This window comes from Macaca nemestrina, chromosome 8 (genome assembly GCF_043159975.1).
Source record: "Macaca nemestrina isolate mMacNem1 chromosome 8, mMacNem.hap1, whole genome shotgun sequence".
In the NCBI taxonomy this organism is placed as follows: domain Eukaryota; kingdom Metazoa; phylum Chordata; class Mammalia; order Primates; family Cercopithecidae; genus Macaca; species Macaca nemestrina.
The window spans coordinates 25,011,821-25,026,422 of record NC_092132.1 but is presented as its reverse complement, the minus strand read 5'-3'; the positions used below and the strand labels follow the sequence as shown (position 1 = coordinate 25,026,422).

Sequence of the window (14,602 nt, the reverse complement as noted above, 5' to 3'; positions counted from 1 at the left end):
AAGTTGAATCACTGAATAGACCAATAACAGGCTCTGAAATTGAGGCAATAATTAATAGCCTACCAACCAAAAAAAGTCCAGGACCAGATGGATTCACAGCCGAATTCTACCAGAGGTACAAGGAGGAACTGGTACCATTCCTTCTGAAACTATTCCAATCACTAGAAGAAGAGGGAATCCTCCTTCACTCATTTTATGAGGCCGGCATCATCCTGATACCAAAGCCTGGCAGAGACACAACAAAAAAAGAGAATTTTAGACCAATATCCCTGATGAACATCAGTGCAAAAATGCTCAACAAAATATTGGCAAACCAAATCCAGCAGCACATCAAAAAGCTTATCCACTACGATCAAGTGGACTTCATCCCTGGGATGCAAGGCTGATTCAACATACACAAATCAATAAACATAATCTAGCATATAAACAGAACCAAAGACAAAAACCACATGATTATCTCAATAGATGGAGAAAAGGCCTTTGACAAAATTCAACAGCCCTTCATGCTAAAAACTTTCAATAAATTAGGTATTGATGGGACGTATCTCAAAATAATAAGAGCTATTTATGACAAACCCACAGCCAATATCATACTGAATGGGCAAAAACTGGAAGCATTCCCTTTGAAAACTGGCACAAGACAGGGATGCCCCCTCTCACCACTCCTATTCAACATATTGTTGGAAGTTCTGGCCAGGGCAATCCGGCAGGAGAAAGAAAGAAAGGGTATTCAATTAGGAAAAGAGGACGTCAAATTGTCCCTGTTTGCAGATGATGCGATTTTGTATTTAGAAAACCCCATCATCTTAGCCCAAAATCTCCTTAAGCTGATAACCGACTTCAGCAAAGTCTCAGGATACAAAATCAATGTGCAAAAATCACAAGCATTCTTATACACCAATAACAGACAAACAGACAGCCAAATCATGAGTGAACTCCCATGCACAGTTGCTTCAAGGAGAATAAAATACCTAGGAGTCCAACTTACAAGGGATGTGAAGGACCTCTTCAAGGAGCTCTACAAACCACAGCTCAATGAAATAAAAGAGGATACAAACAAATGGAAGAACATTCCATGCTCAAGGATAGGAAGAATCAATATCGTGAAAATGGCCATACTGCCCAAGGTAATATATAGATTCAATGCCATCCCCATCAAGCTACCAATGACTTTCTTCACAGAATTGGAAAAAACGACTTTAAATTTCATATGGAACCAAAAAAGAGCCCGCATTGCCAAGACAATCCTAAGCCAAAAGAACAAAGTTGGAGGCATCACACTACCTGACTTCAAACTATACTACAAGGCTACAGTAACCGAAACAGCATGGTACTGGTACCAAAAGAGATATAGACCAATGGAACAGAACAGAACAGAGCCCTCAGAAATAATACCACACATCTACAACCATCTGATCTTTGACAAACCTGACAAAAACAAGAAATGAGGAAAGGATTCCCTATTTAATAAATGGTGCTGGGAAAACTGGCTAGCCACATGTAGAAAGCTGAAACTGGATGCCTTCCTTACACCTTATACAAAAATTAATTCAAGATAGATTAAAGACTTAAATGTTAGACCTAAAACCATAAAAACCCTAGAAGAAAACTTAGGCTCTACCATTCAGGACATAGACATGGGCAAGGACTTCATGTATAAAACACAAAAAGCAGTGGCAATGAAAGTCAAAATTGACAAATGGGATCTAATTAAACTAAAGAGCTTCTGCACAGCAAAAGAAACTACCATCAGAGTGAACAGACAACCTACAGAATGGGAGAAAATTTTTGCAATCTACTCATCTGACAAAGGGCTAATATCCAGACCCTATAAAGAACTCAATCAAATTTACAAGAAAAAAACAACCCCATCAAAAAGTGGGCAAAGGATGTGAACAGATACTTCTCAAAAGAAGATATTTATGCAGCCAACTGACACATGAAAAAATGCTCATCATCACTGGCCACCAGAGAAATGCAAATCAAAACCACAATGGGATACCATCTCACACCAATTAGAGTCGTGATCATTAAAAAGTCAGGAAACAACAGGTGCTGGAGAGGATGTGGAGAAATAGGAACATTTTTACACTGTTGGTGGGACTGTAAACTAGTTTAACCATTGTGGAAGACAGTGTGGCAATTCCTCAAGGATCTAGAACTAGAAATACCATTTGACCCAGTCATCCCATTAGTGGGCATATACCCATAGGATTATAAATCATGCTGCTCTAAAGACACATGCACACATATGTTTATTGCAGCACTACTCACAATAGCCAAGACTTGGAACCAACCCAAATGTCCATCAATGATAGACTGGATTAAGAAAATGTGGCACATATACACCATGGAATACTATGCAGCCATGAAAAAGGATGAGTTCATGTCCTTTGTAGGGACATGGATGAAGCTGGAGACCATCATTCTCAGCAAACTATTGCAAGGACGAAAAACCAAACACCGCATGTTCTCACTCATAGGTGGGAACTGAACAATGAGAACACTTGGACACAAGAAGGGGAACATCACACACAGGTCTCTTTAGAGATCTGTCCGTTTGTGAAACCTGAGGAATGAGGGAAGAAGGCACAGTCAGTACATTTATTTCCAAAAAGAATTTGGGCTGGGGCGGGAGTGTGCTATGCAAATCTTACTTTTGCAAAAAAGTTTTATAATGGAACGCCTTCCAGGTTCAAGCGATTCTCTTGCCTCAGCTTCCCGAGCAGCTGGGACTACAGGCATGTGCCACCACAGGCACGCACCACCATGCCCAGCTAATTTTTGTAGTTTTAGTAGAGATGGGGTTTCACCATATCGGTCAGGCTCGTCTTGAACTCCTGACCTCATGGTCCACCTGCATTGTGATCAGGCCTTTGCAGTCCTCCCAAAATGCTGGGATTACAGGCGTGAGCCACTGTGCCTGGCCATCTTCTTTCTTTTTTACAATCAGGGTAGTTGAAATGAAGCACAAATTGGCTTGCCATTCAAACTTGAAGTGAAATTCAGCTATCCATTCACTCATTCAGTTAGCACATGATTTTTGAAAATTTGCCACTCCCATGTACCATCCTAGGACGTGGGGGTACAGAAGTCTACAAGTTGGACACAGACTGCCTCATGGAACTCACATAAAGGTCACAAATTGTGAGGATCTTCTTTCTCTGTAGAGGTTGGAATCCTTCCCTTGGAAGCCCAGACTTTGTATTTTTCATCAGTTTCTGTTTCTTGTGCTCCCTGCTTCTGCATAATGACCGCATCATGAGAGAACAGCGTGTTAGACTGATAAGAGACCCCAGAGATCACTTCATTTAGTGGCCTCATCTTACAAAGAAACTCAGAGAGTTAACCCGGCTTGCAGGTCCAGTGTCCTACATTCTTTCCAAAGTATTAGCATAAAAAATTTTTAAACACACACAAAATTGAAAGAATTTTGAGTAAACACCACGCCCATATACCCAACACTAAGATTCTAACATTACGTTAAAAAAAAAAAGTGTTGGCCAGATGCGGTGGCTCACTCCTGTAATCCCAGCACTTTGGGAGGCTGAAGTGGGCAGATCACTTGAGGTCAAGAGTTTGAAACCAGCCTGGCCACCATGGTGAAACCCCGTCTCTACTAAAAATACAAAAATTAGCCAGATGTGGTGGTGTGCGCCTGTTGTCTCAGTTACTCAGGAGGCTGGGGCAAGAGAATCGCTTGAACTCAGGAGCCAGAGGTTGCAGGGAGCTGAGATCGTGCCACTGCACTCCAGTCTGGGAGATAGAGGGAGACTGCATCTAAAAAAAAAAAAAAAAAAAAAGTGTGTGGGTATCTGTATGTGGTGTATGTTTGTGAGTGTGTGTGTGTGTGTATTGAATAGACATGGCAGGGCAAGGGAGAAGAGGAGAAAAGATAGAACCAGGGTGGGCTGCTTAAATATCTGCACAGGAGAGTCAATCATGCATTTCTCTTCCCTTTCCAATTCCATCTTCAGTGACAGAGCATTTGTAGCTTGAAATCAGCTGTGATAGAAACACTAAACCTCCAAAATCAGCAAACGCTACAAGTCAGGGCATTTTCTTTTTCTGGGAAGCCAGTTTACCTGCACACCATGGGATGAAACCAGAAGTTTGAATTTGGGTAACGGTTCACTGACTACAGATTTTGAAGAAGATACCGAGTTTGACTTGGGACCTGTTTGAAATAACAACTGGAAACAGTCTGACAACGTGGCAAATTCCATTAATAAATACCATTCACTCTCCTTTCAGTCGAGACTATAAAAATGTTTTTCAATGAACATTGCCTCCGAGTTTAAACAAAAATATGAAATCCTTCTGAAGACACATGTTTTTCATTAGATGTATAATTTCACTGGAGAAACCCTGAAAATATGATTTTTAAAGTAGATGCATTTTAATAACGGCAAGGTTTCTTATGAGCCAAAGAGTAGCTAAGCCACATAAGAAAATAACAAATCAATTGAGAATTCACATAAATGTGAGCTCCCATATTGGGGAGATTTAGGAAGAATTGTGCAGCATCGTGCTGCACAGAAATCAGAGTGAAGCTGTGGGATTTCACTAATCTCATCTCTGACTTGAACTCCTAAATTGAGAGGCAGTTTTTTCTATCCTTTTGGAGATATTCCTTTAAAAACTGAAACAATTTAACTATTCAGCAGAGATTTGTGAAATACATTGTGAAGGATCCTCAGTATACTGAGTACAGTACGTAGAGTGGCGTTTAGGGTGGAAAGGCGCGAAGGACCTACTCGGTGAAAATATGTGTTACGAAGCAGTATTATTGCTGCATGATTCAAATTTTGTGGCCAAAATATACCATGTCTCTGCGTAAAAAAGCCGAAGGAGTAGAATGAGTAACAGCTTTTATGTTTGTTGTGCTTACTGGTTGCTGTCTATTTTCTGTTGTTGTGTAATGATTTTTGCTGCAGAATTACTGGTGCTAAGAAAAATGTCTTAATAAAATAAGAAAAGATGCATGATGATCACTCTTAACTAAGTGAAATATCATAAGTAACTTGACAATTTTCCATTCATACAGGGTGTCCCTGGGGCAAAGGGGGAACGAGGAGAGCGGGTAAGTATCCTGTGGCTCTGTTTTCTGGCCCCAGCTGATTGCACCCCTTCCATTGCATAAGCCTGATAAAGGATCGTCACTTACTAACATTATTATTCATTGCTATTGTACCAGTCCCTGTTTCTCCCTTTCCCCAATTCATTAGACTGTGGCCACGTTTTCCAGAGGTAAAATCCCTGTGGGCTGGGAGTCAGGAGAGCTAGTTTCTAGTTGCATATCTGCTACCATCCAGGTCAATGAACTTGGGCTCATTTCTTTAAGGATAAAATGGAGAGAATCGCTCTCATATAATTTACGAAGTGGATTTGATGAGAACATTGTATAATAGATTTGAAAAGGCTTCAGAAAAGTAAAAACTTTATACAAGTGACAAGTGGCAGCATGGCACTCCTGAGTTTTCTGATGCTCCAGCGTTCACACCCAGGAAGACAATGGCAGGCATAGAATCAAAGAATTGGCCCCAAAACTGAAGTCAGCTTGATTTAGGGGTTGTCTCTCTCCTTCCAGAAATTGTGCAGCTGCTAATATAATTGTGCCATTGGCTATAGCAGAAACAGCAGTGGCCTTGGTCTCATCCAATTACCTCTATGAAATCTTGGGCCGTGTGTTTAATGCTATTCAGCTATAAAACGGGTTTAACACCTTTCCTCTGGGTTGCTATTAGTATTAAATGAGCCACTGCTCAAGAAAGTGCAGTATTTTATAAGCTCTAAAGAGCTATAAATCAGGTATTAAATATATATGGGTTTGTTTCAAAACTATTAAATTTTTTAGAATATGGGACTAGAAATACTTATTTGTGCTTGTTAATCTAATAAGGACTCCCAGGATCCTTGAACCATGAATATCAAATTGCTTACCCCTTCTCTGCATGCACCGTGGTGGTCAAACCCACCCATTGCTAGGAGCCAAAGATCCCTGATGGGAACAATGGGGCAAGTCAGATCCACATCCTGGAAGTCCTGGTAATGTGGCTGGGCTTACAACTGAGTCAGGAGTATGCTTTTTTTTTCATCCAGGGTGACCTGCAGTCTCAAGCCATGGTGAGATCAGTGGCACGTCAAGTATGCGAACAGCTCATCCAGAGTAAGTATATAATGGTTACGGAAGTTGTTCCCCTTAACAAACTCTCATCTAGAAGAGTTTGCTTTTCCCGTGAGCGTACCACTAAGGAAAACTCCAAAGCAATGTCCTGGTGCAGACACAGAAGCTTTACACATGACCCTCACTGACCCATCAAAGAGATCATCACAGATTACCCTAGAGCTCTACATCGATGGTACAAAAGCCAAATTCCTTTGTGTCATCGGTCCAAGAACCGCCTGTTTGCCCATGTAAATTTAACTTGACTGCCCAGATCAAATCTTCTATTCCTTTCTCGTCTCTCCAGGTAGGTAGGATTTTTTTCTCAAGTGTTCAGCACTTGAAAGCTGCCAGACTACATCTTCAGAAGCTACCTCAGAAAGACAATTTATGGTGTTGATTTTTATTAACTTGCAAGGTTTAAATGAATATTTCCTTCTTATCCATTTCACATCCATTATCTTCTGGTTAGCCTAAGGTCTTCTCATTTATCTCTCAGGATGTTTACCAAAGTACAAACACACACACACATGGACAGGCTTGCTCTGACGTTTGAGATGATATTATATTTGGACTTTGTGCCAAAAATTACATCAGAACAAACTTGATATGATGCCTGTCCCATTTCTTCATTTTTCTTGAGCTTTTTGATAGCACTGTATTTCAGTGCCCATTTGCTTAGATACCCACCACTTTTGCACGTTTCCCCTCTGCCCACTGATTATATATTTTATCACAGTAATCTAATCAAAGGGTTACTAGCGTGGGCCCTTCTCTTTGCCGTAATTTGTTCAGTTCCAGGAATATCTGAGGCCAAGCAGAGGTGAACTATCTCTCTCAACCCCACCCAGCTCTCGCCTAGCTCTGCTGTCCAGCCCTCCCACCCAATAGCACCCCGGCTTCCAGGGCTGACATTCCCCAGGTGGCTAATTGGCTTGGGGTTACATTCATTTTAACTCAGGAAAATTTGGGAGTTGGGCCAGGAAGCCCTGCAAATATCTAAGAAAGCTCTGTTGGCTAAGTCCAAAATTCCATCTTTAGTTCTGAGATAAATCCAAATCTCACCCTGGAGGAGGCATGGAGTTGAGATCTGCATAGGCTTGGAAGAGTTTTCATTAGGGCAAAAACATCAGGGCAAACAGCGTATGAAGCTACCAACCTCAGACACAGTAGTCGTGCTCCTTATATTTTAACGTTATTTAATTTTCTCTTATATTGCCCAAACGATGTGTGTGTCTGTGAGAGAGAATTTACCAGTTAAATATAACTGTTTAAGTTCAATGCCAAAATAGGATCTTTAAAAAGACATTATAAAAGAGAAATTGAACATTAATCATTTTGTACTGACATATTGTAAATAACCTGTATCTTGAATTGTTCTGTAGATTTCTGATTTCAGGTGTACATTGTAAATGAGCAGATCATTATTTTCAGAAAACTTAAGGCGTAAATCTTACTATGACTCACTGACCACAACACAAGAAAGATCTCACGATACTTGCTGTCTTATTCTACTGTAGAATAAAAATCATGTGTAAATATCTGGTTATTTAAAGCGTGCCCTAAAAATCAAGGGTTCAAAATCAATTTTTTCTCCTTACAAATTCTCAGAGTCTTGTGACTGACTTCTAGGAAGTAGAAGTCAGCAAGGGATTGGTTACATAGCAAAACTTAAACAAGTCCATAAAATAGCAAAGCCCTGCCTGTCAATATACTAGAAGGAAATCAAAAAAGTTGCATGCAACTTGATAAGCCAGGCCCAACCTACTCAGTGTCTGTATTTCTGGCACCTCAACGATCTTCCCTAACACTACTTCAGTTTCCTCTGGGCTCCTTACTGTATTCCTTCAGCTGCCACTCAAAACTGGATTTTTCGGTTAGCAAATAATTCCTCACAAGCTCACTTCTCTAGTTTTTAGTTCACAGTTGATCAGAATTATGCTAGGAAGAGTTACATGGGAAATTATTCAAGACCAAAGTCATGACAGCTGGGAAAATGATAATGGACAGACCCCGTGTCAAAGGCAGAAGCTGAAAAAGCAAATGAGGAAATATCTCACCTGCCCAGGCAGCAATGGATGTGCCTGCTAATAGCCTTGAGTCATCAGGAGGGGATCCCTAGTTACAGTGACAATCCAATGCTTAAGAAAAGAATGCACTGAATGTATTTTAGAGTGAATTCCTTGAAGAAATGGTTACTATTTTTTATTTAGTTTTAAATATTTCAAAATGGATAAATAATAGTAAACTAGAAAATTCACTTATTTTGGGAAATCTCATCTCCTAATGATGTTGGAAAAATGATACATCATGATATCAAGTACTTTATACTTGTAATTAGTAACATATATCTGTATATATATTTTCCAGACATAACTGAGTTAAGCGATTGTGGGAGAGAGTGCCAGATCTTTTAAAAATATAAAGCTAGTGGGAGTTTCTGCCAATGAGATCCAAGTAAAGGTTCCCAAAAAAAAGCTTGATGACCAAGAGATACTCGAGTTGAGACAGAGCACTTGTCTGGGGATTTGTGAGCAAGAGGGTGGGGAGGCTTTGTGCGTTGTAGAAAAGACAAATAACTTGGGGAGTAATTGCTAGAGAAATGGCAGCTGGGTGAGAGGGTCTAGGGGTCAAATAAATGTTGAGGGTAAAGATGAAATTTACAACTTCTGCTCAATGATGTTTATTGAGATGCTGACGTGAGCTGCAGAATTCCAAACACATGAGATGCCACTTGACAACAGTCCAACCCTTAATATCATCCAGAGTAAAACATAAAAAATGTTAAGCTGGAAATCAACGTATTTCAAAGGGGTGTGATTTTTCCCTTGGTGGGTATTTAACAGAATTGTTTGGAGCCTTAACGAATGACACCCCGGTCTCTTTCCTTGTGTGACAGTTCACTGAATGCTGTCTTTATGCTTCGTGCCTCAGGTCACATGGCCAGGTACACTGCCATCCTCAACCAGATTCCCAGCCACTCCTCATCCATCCGGACTGTCCAAGGGCCTCCTGGGGAGCCTGGGAGACCAGGCTCACCTGGAGCCCCTGGTGAACAAGGACCCCCGGGCACACCAGGCTTCCCCGGAAATGCAGGCGTGCCAGGGACCCCAGGAGAACGAGGTAAACTGGGCCCCTTATCCCAGAGGAACTCCTCTGAGCTGGGTGCAGGGAAGCAGAACATTCTAATGGTGTTTATACAAGGAGAAAGTCTGAAACAATTGACTTAAATTAATTCTGCCCCATCTATTCTGCAGTTTCTTGTTTATTTATCTGAGACTGAGAAAATTGAGCAATCTGCCAAGTGTTTATCAAGAGCCATATCTACTTACATGAAAGAGGAAGGTCAGAACCCCCAAATCACCTCTGAGAGGATTTGAGCTAATGAAAGAAAGATATCCCCTCTAGATGGATGAGGTCAAAAAGAGTGCCCCTTCCAAGGTGAAGAATTAGAAAATGATGCCGCCCTCTGACCAAACATGGCGTCACACCAATGTCAAGGCAGAGAACTCACTCTGGTGGTTTGCTGGTGCTTTATTTGTGCAGTGCCCAGACTGGGCAACAGTCAGCGGCAGTCCTGAGAAGAGTCATGAATTGTATCAGCATATAGTTCACATGTTCCTATATAGACTGTGTCAGCTCTAAACCTCAAATTAAAATAGTGTCTGTGGCTCATCTTCCCATTATATCAGACAACATTTTATTTAGTAGCTTCAAGGGCCAATGTTTTGTCCTTCCCACTAAAGTTTCCTTAAAATAGAGATTCTACCTTAGCCTTTTCTTCCACCATCTACAGGTCTTAGAAGTATTGTGTAACACAATAATAAAACTTTTGACTGAATCTATAGTTGACTAAGATCTTCCATTCCAGAAGCAGGTAAAGGAGATGTGGGAAGTCATGGTTGTGTATCAACCATGAAGAAAGTGATGGGAAAGAGAGACAACCAATCAGAGTATTTTCTAAGATACATTTTGTAGAACATAGACCTGGGGAAAAACTAACTTTTACCTGTCTGCTGTGTGAGCGTTATTAGTTTTGTGGGATGGGTAGGATATATTCCTTTTATAAAATTTGATTTAAAATACAGATTACAAAAACAGTATTTCATATTTATTTTGACTCATGCCAACAGGCCTTGTGTATTTCTGCCTCTGCACTTTTGTACACATTGTTTTCCCTCTTTGGAAATGTCCTTTCCTTCCTTTGTCTTCCATACTTCTTACTCTTAGTTCGAGACTCAGCTGTCTTATACATGAAATTGTTATTTATCACCCCAGAACCCAAATATCTCCGCCCCCATGAACACCTGATGCCCTACTGTCTTTTCTTTCTGTTTTAGCACTCATCAGGCATTAGCGAACAGCCAGGTTGTTGAGAGCAGGTGTTGGTTCTGAATTGCTTTGCACAATGCTTTGCACTTAATAGGTACTTACTAGATAGTTGTTGCTTTAATTGTGACCCAGTTCTGATTTTTCTTTCTGAAAGTTTTCCCCTGTGTCTGAGCACAAAATCAGCAGATGTAGAAAATGGCATCATTCCCTCACAACTCACCAAAGACCTGGCAGCCTGGAATGTGGCCCCCTCTGTCAGCAGGGCATCCTCTGATGCTGTCAATAATGGAGAAACTGTGACTCAGTGAGCACAGAGCCAGCACCTGAGTCACTCCCAGCAAGTCATAAGTTGTCTTTGTTCTTTTGGGAAGTCTTAGTCCCGTTCTTGCCAGACCGAGTCTCTCCTGCTCTGCAAGTGCACTTGAATGATTAGACCACAAAAAAATCACCCAAGCGTTCTCAAAGGGCAGCCCAGACGACCTTTGGAAATATGAATTTCCATGATGTAATTTTCTTACATACATATTGATGTATATTCTAAAGAGTACAGTAGACAAGCAGAATCCTGTATTTCACAAATACATAAAAGATGACAGTAAGACAGAAAGTGAGACATGCCCTTTGAGCATGGGGGAAACGTGATTTTAGTTGATCACCACTTGAAGGGTGTGATTTTGCGATGACTATTATAGGTCAGGGCTTATAGGCCAGCATCCAAGGGGCTCTTCGTTCCCGGCAAAGTTATTTCAGCTGCAGCTGGGGTTCGCTGCTGCAAAGTAGGCAGTGGTGTTTGGTTCTTAGCCTTGAGATCCAAATATCCAGGAAAGATTAAGAGAGGAAAGGTCTGTCTTTCCACTAAGTCAAAACAATAAAATTTAAAAACTGAAGTCTTCAGCTATCTTTTCTCTTTCTCATTTTCTATAAAAGGAAGCATATGAAGATATTGAGGTAAGGCCAAAAAGGCTCAAAGTCAGCCAACATCAAGACTTGAAATAAGAGCCAGAGACTGTGGTTTTTTTTTTTTCTGCCGTATAAAATATGATTATCATCATTCTTGATAAAATAATGTTATAAGGACACAATATTGTAACGAGTAAAAATAAGTACTATTACCAGGCAGTGTATGTAGCACATAATAAACTACACAAGCAAGATTATGAGAAATATGGCTGTTGAGCATTCTGGCATGAACATTGAAATGAGGCTCACTTTCTGCTTAGGCTTCCTATGAGCCTCATAGGAGTCTTCCTAAAAAAATTCACTACTGGGTCTCTACCCAGGGGAAAAGAAGTCATTATACCAAAAAGATATTTGCATATGCATGTTTATAGCGGCACAATTCACAAGTGCAAAAATGTGGAACCAGCCCAAATGCCCATTAATCAACAAGTGGATAAAGAAACTGTGGTGTATATATATATGTGATGGAATACTACTCAGCCATAAAAAGGAATGAATTAATGACATTTGCAGTAACCTGGATGAGACTAGTATTCTCAGTGAAGTGACTCAGGAATGGAAAACCAAACATCATATGTTCTCCCTCATCAGTGGGAGCTAAGCTATGAGGATGCAAAGGCATAAGAATGATACAATGGGCTTTGGAGACTTAGAGGGAAAGGATGGGCAGGGGATGAGGGATAAAAGACTACAAGTAGGGTATAGTGTATACTGCTCGGGTGATGGATGCACCATAGTCTCACAAATCACCACTAAAGAACTTATGTAACCAAACACCACCTGTTCCCCAATAACCTATGGAAATAAAAAAAAAGTTTTTTTTAAATTCACAGCTCCATTCAGTTTGGATAATTTTTCATCAGAAGTGCCTGCTCTAACTTTTCTATTCTAGTTTTTCAAACTTTTAAAAAATGTGATACACAGAGGCCGGATTCGGTGGCTCACGCCTGTAATCCCAGCACTTTGGGAGGCCAACGTGGGCGAATCACAAGGTCAGGAGATCGAGACCATCCCGGCTAACAGGGTGAATCCCCGTCTGTACTAAAAAATACAAAAAATTAGCCGGGCACGGTGGCGGGTGCCTGTAGTCCCAGCTACTCAGGAGGCTGAGGCAGGAGAATGGCGTGAACCCAGAAGGCGGAGCTTGCAGTGAGCTGAGATTGCACCACTGCACCCCAGCCTGGGCGACAGAGCGAGACTCCGTCTCAAAAAAAAAAAAAATGTGATACACAGTAAAAAATACTTTTGGCATCATGATGCAATATTGCTTATGCATATGCATGCATGCAAATGTATATAACTGGGACAAAAGAAATTATTTTTACCCTTCCTGTTATTCCCTGTTTTCTTCTTTTGTTAAAAGAATGAGGAGAGACCTTGGGTTTCATTCCCTTAGTTTGAAAAACGCTATCCCCGTACAATGTCTTTGATTAACCCCATCTTTATCAGAGAAATGGCAAAGAATATGCATTTTTAGAGAGCAGAAGAAAAATTATGGATTTTCCTTTCATATTCGCAATGTGATGTACATGGCTCTTCATGACTTTTCTTATTATCTAAAAGAAGATTGCACTTTTGCTCCATCTGATTGTCTATCTCTCTCTTCATTAACCCTTTGTCTCCTTTAACTTAAACTCCTTTTTGTAAGTTTGTGTGGAAGAGTTTTTAGCTATCCTCTTACACAGATTGTAATAGAGAATTCTTAGAATTTAAGGATTCAAAGGGATCCTCTGGCTAACGTTGTTCAGGTTTTCTATCTGAAGCTCGAAATCCCACTTAGATTTGTCTAATTATTGGCACCTAGCATTGAAAAGGCCTCATTTGCATAACATCATGCTTTATATTAAGCAGCCCAATTTCTCACCTGCTTTTCCTTGTCACTTGTTCTTCTCTATTAATTTATGTCAAAGAAAAGCTATTTTTCCATGGGATGCTCGTTGGTTACCTCTCCCCATTAAACCCTGTACTGTCGTCATGTAAATGGTTCTGTATAACCTGGCTCCTTGTTATCCCAAAATTCAGAAGAGAGGACCAGCTCTGAGGTTCCTCTTTTGATCACTGAACCATGGCAATCCAGTGCTTGACTGGACAATCCAGTGGTTGACTACTATGTGTCAATCGCTGTTCTGACCTCAACTTACTCTCCAGTCACAGTTTTGGGTGATTCCAAACCAGATTTCCTCAATTACAGATCGTTTTCTATTTCTGCTCTGTGCATATCATTCCCAGATGATTCATCTGCTTTTGTTTACTCAATTTATTTAAATGTTCATTCTCTACACTGGTATCTTGAGCCATATATTAAACAAGTCAACAATAAGTTTGTTGGTTTATAGTTCACAAAATTAAGTTTCTTTATTTACTTGAAAAGAACTAGAAAATTACCCTGATTTCAGTCTTTTTTTTTTTCTTTCTTGGAGACAGGGTCTTGCTCTGTCCCCTAGACTGGATTGCAGAGATGTGATCTCGGATCTTGGCTCACTGCAACCTCCGCCCCCCGGGTTCAAGCAATTCTCCTGCCTCAGCTTCCCAGGTAGCTGGGACTACGGGCAGGCACCACCACGCCCGGTTGATTTTTGTATTTTTAGTAGAGACAGGGTTTCACCATGTAGGCCAGGCTAGTCTTGAACTCCTAACCTCAACTGCCTCCACCCCCTGCCCTGCCTTGGCCTCCCAAAGTGCCGGGATTACAGGTGTGATCCAGCGTGCCCAGCCTGATTTCAGTCTTTATGCAACTCCTTTAGTTTCCATAATCCCTCCAAAATTTTTGAATCAGAGAAACCATCTAATCATCTATCTAACCTAGCCATCTAAAGATTTTCATTTTAGATTGTATAGCTGGATGGCTGGAATTTATATCTGGTTTATCTTATACAATAAGTCAGCAAATATTAAATGCAGAGTTTACGTAAGGTTTTTCAGTTTGGCAGATAGATAATACTACTATTTATAGCTTTTACTTATTGAACTCCAATTGCATCTGCCAAGTGTTGCGCTCAGTGCTGTACACACTACCTCATTTGGGTAAAGTGAAAGACCTGGTTTGGATAAGGAAGGAATATGAAACATTGCTGAGGGCACAAACTGGGAGATGGTAAATGCTAAATGAGTTATATAGAATATAAATGGTTTCAGAATGTAGAG

At 40.6% G+C, this 14,602-nt stretch overlaps 1 protein-coding gene across 4 annotated transcripts in view; it reads left to right on the top strand.

Moving 5' to 3' along the window:
• Positions 1-14,602, top strand: part of LOC105468521 (collagen type XIV alpha 1 chain) — a 250,678-nt gene that overhangs the window by 218,250 nt on the left and 17,826 nt on the right. For all 4 annotated transcript variants that reach the window (XM_011718738.2, XM_071067877.1, XM_071067879.1 and 1 more), the window contains exons 43-45: positions 5,048-5,083; positions 6,103-6,169; positions 9,101-9,289. In XM_011718738.2, the coding sequence (XP_011717040.2) occupies positions 5,048-5,083; positions 6,103-6,169; positions 9,101-9,289 (292 nt within the window). The remainder of the gene's footprint in view (positions 1-5,047; positions 5,084-6,102; positions 6,170-9,100; positions 9,290-14,602) is intronic.